The sequence below is a fragment of the Sinocyclocheilus anshuiensis genome, unplaced genomic scaffold (assembly GCF_001515605.1).
Source record: "Sinocyclocheilus anshuiensis isolate Anshui unplaced genomic scaffold, SAMN03320099.WGS_v1.1 scaffold517, whole genome shotgun sequence".
NCBI lineage: Eukaryota > Metazoa > Chordata > Actinopteri > Cypriniformes > Cyprinidae > Sinocyclocheilus > Sinocyclocheilus anshuiensis.
This window is the reverse complement of record NW_015536535.1, coordinates 1,328,143-1,330,955: the sequence shown is the minus strand read 5'-3', so window position 1 is coordinate 1,330,955 and position 2,813 is coordinate 1,328,143. Positions and strand designations below refer to the sequence as shown.

The 2,813-nt window shown below is 36.3% G+C and overlaps 1 protein-coding gene across 1 annotated transcript in view; it reads left to right on the top strand.

Moving 5' to 3' along the window:
• The window catches only part of tmem131l (transmembrane 131 like), a 64,831-nt gene that overhangs the window by 58,387 nt on the left and 3,631 nt on the right, over window positions 1-2,813 (top strand). Inside the window, exons 27-29 of the mRNA XM_016495465.1 lie at window positions 467-600; window positions 1,242-1,418; window positions 1,542-1,620. Of these exons, the coding sequence (XP_016350951.1) occupies window positions 467-600; window positions 1,242-1,418; window positions 1,542-1,620 (390 nt within the window). The remainder of the gene's footprint in view (window positions 1-466; window positions 601-1,241; window positions 1,419-1,541; window positions 1,621-2,813) is intronic.

Here is a 2,813-nt window from a genome sequence, read left to right as displayed (position 1 = left end):
CCCTCTCTCTGCCACTTCGCTTTCCGTAACTGCTATATTGTCATATCAAAATGTGAAAATGGCATTTAAATATAATTAAATAAATAAGAGAGCTTTGAGGCAACATGTTATAAATAAGAACTACTTAAATGCCAATATTTTTGCACTCCCCTTACTGTTAAACATATTTAAGTACAATTAAAGAAATTTTATTCTAAGTTGAATTTTATTAAATGTTTGAATGTAGTGTATTGTTTGTATTTATTGAATGTTGAATCTGTGTCTGCCATGAAATAGCCTGTGAAGATATGGCAAAATACTTAAATACAACAGATATTAATAAGATATATAAATACAATTTAAAATTCAATATACAAATATGTCTAGATATTGTATTATTGTTAACATTACTATATATATACGGTGTGAATATATATATATATATATATATATATTTTATGTATTTTTCATTCTGGTAATCCAACAGGGTTCCTGAAAACAGCATTGTCATGGTAACAGAGAGTGAGAGACAATTTCTACGTAATGCTGCTGGAACCCGCAACATGAAACCTGATCTACCTAAAATAGGAGCCAACTCAGACAGCCCTCTCAAACACAGCGGTGAGGAAGTGATTTCCAGCTGTTCCTGTGTCTCACCACTGTATGTGTACATGTCATCATAGCAGTGTCCCTGAACATCATAATGGCACTGCAGTTGTTGAAGACAACATTAAACACATTTCAAAGTGCATTTAATTTGGATGGGGAGGGACATCTTATGTCCATGAGGATTTGATTAAATCGTTTGCTCATGTTATTTTTGCCTGCCATATGAATTGAATGTCTATTGTTTTCTATTTTAAAATGTAATTTATTCCTGTGATGGCAAAGTTGAATTTTCATTCAGCTGAATCACTTCAGTCTTTAGTGTCACATGAACCATCAGAAATCAGTGTGAATTAGAGATCTTTTGTAGCATTTTAAGTGTCTTTACGTTTCAATAAAATAAAATAATCAGAAGTGTTTCTTGAACACTAAATAAGCATATTAGAATGATTTCTGACGGATCATGTGACCGGAGTAATAGCTGCTGAAAATTCAGTTTTACCATCACAAAAGTAAATTGCATTACAAATAACAAATTACAAAAACATGAAAAAAAAAAAAGATTATTCCAAACTTTGACCGGTTGTATACTCAACTGACAGGGAGAGTTACAGTATATCAGTTTTGTTAAACTGTTTCCTTTTACACAAACACAGGCACGTGTTTGAGCAGACCGAGGCGTAAATGTCCAGAGCGACGTCTGCAGTGGGAGTCAGGCTCTGATTCAAGCAGTTCATCGGGCAGTGTGAGAGCCAGCCGAGGGTCCTGGGGCAGCTGGAGCAGTGCCAGCAGCATAGAGGGAGAAAAGGACCCAAACAGACATCCCTGCAGAAGTAAGAGATCATGCGCTTGCTACACTTTTATATTGAGCTGAAAAGAAAACGGACACTTTATCCACTGCAGTTTCCAGAACAAGTTCAATAAAATAGTATTTTAAACCAATTTTTTTTTTTTAGGAGACAACATCCAGTACAACCCATATCCAAAAGATCGGGAATGTTACATGAACATGAACTACAACTACAAAACTCAAAGGTAAAATTCCCAGATTTTCTTAAAGAATTGGTTCACTTCCAGAATAAAAATTTCCTGATAATTTACTACCCTCATGTCATCCGAGATGTTCATGTCTTTCTTTCTTCAGTCGTAAAGAAATTAAGGTTTTTGAGGAAACCATTCCAGGATTTTTCTTCATATAGTGGACTTCAATGGGAGCCAACGGTTGAACGTTCAAATTTTAGTTTCAATACAGCTTCAAAGGGCTCTACATGATCCCACCTGAGGAATAAGGCTCTTATCTAGTGAAACGATTGGTCATTTTCTAAAAAAATAAAAAGGTATATACTTTTTAACCACAAATGCTCATCTTGCACTAGCTCTGCGATGCGTGTCCGTGACTTCACAACATTACGTAGTCACGTTGGCCACGTACACACTGCAGCTAAATTCGGTTTTCAGTTGACCTTTTACTCCTTAGTTGCATTCTGTACACACATAATTCACTAAAATACGGGAGTGATAACCGCATTAACTCCCGAAAATTACAGGTATTAACAACTGCATTTACAGAAATTCTACGCAGTGTGTACGGAACCGAACCGAACAACTAGTTGTTAATGACGCATTTAAACACGCATCAGAAATGTGTCTTCGTCTGTATGTGAGATGCAAGAAAATAACTGTGAAAGAAGTCTTAACTTAGCACAATTTTGACACGGGGATAGTTGTTCACGAGCCCTGCGGTAAAGTGTCAGTGTTGCCAGATCTTCATAGAAAAAAAAATCAACAAACAAGGACAAGCACCAAAAAACCCTAAAATACCCAAATGCTTTGTTTTATAACACCAAAAAATAATATATCTCATATCCGCAACAGACCACTTTAACTCCATAAAGTGCCTAGCTTTATAAGCCAAGACCAAACAATATGCCTAAAAGCGCTTGGAAATATGAGGACATGGCAACACTGCAAGACAGCGCTTTCTAAAGCAGCCTCCCGAGCATAAACAAAACACAGCACGTCTATCAGTGGCGGTTTAGTTCAAATCGACGGACAAAAAAATGGCAGATACCAAACGGATAAATTCTTATTCACTCCTGCAAGACGCCAAAATGTTGCTATGGTTACAAATGCAAAAACTTGCAGTGTGTACGTGGCCGTTGAAAAGTAGTCACGTTCTTTGTCTTTGTACTCCGGTTCAAAAAGATAAGAGTAGGGCAAAAAAAAAA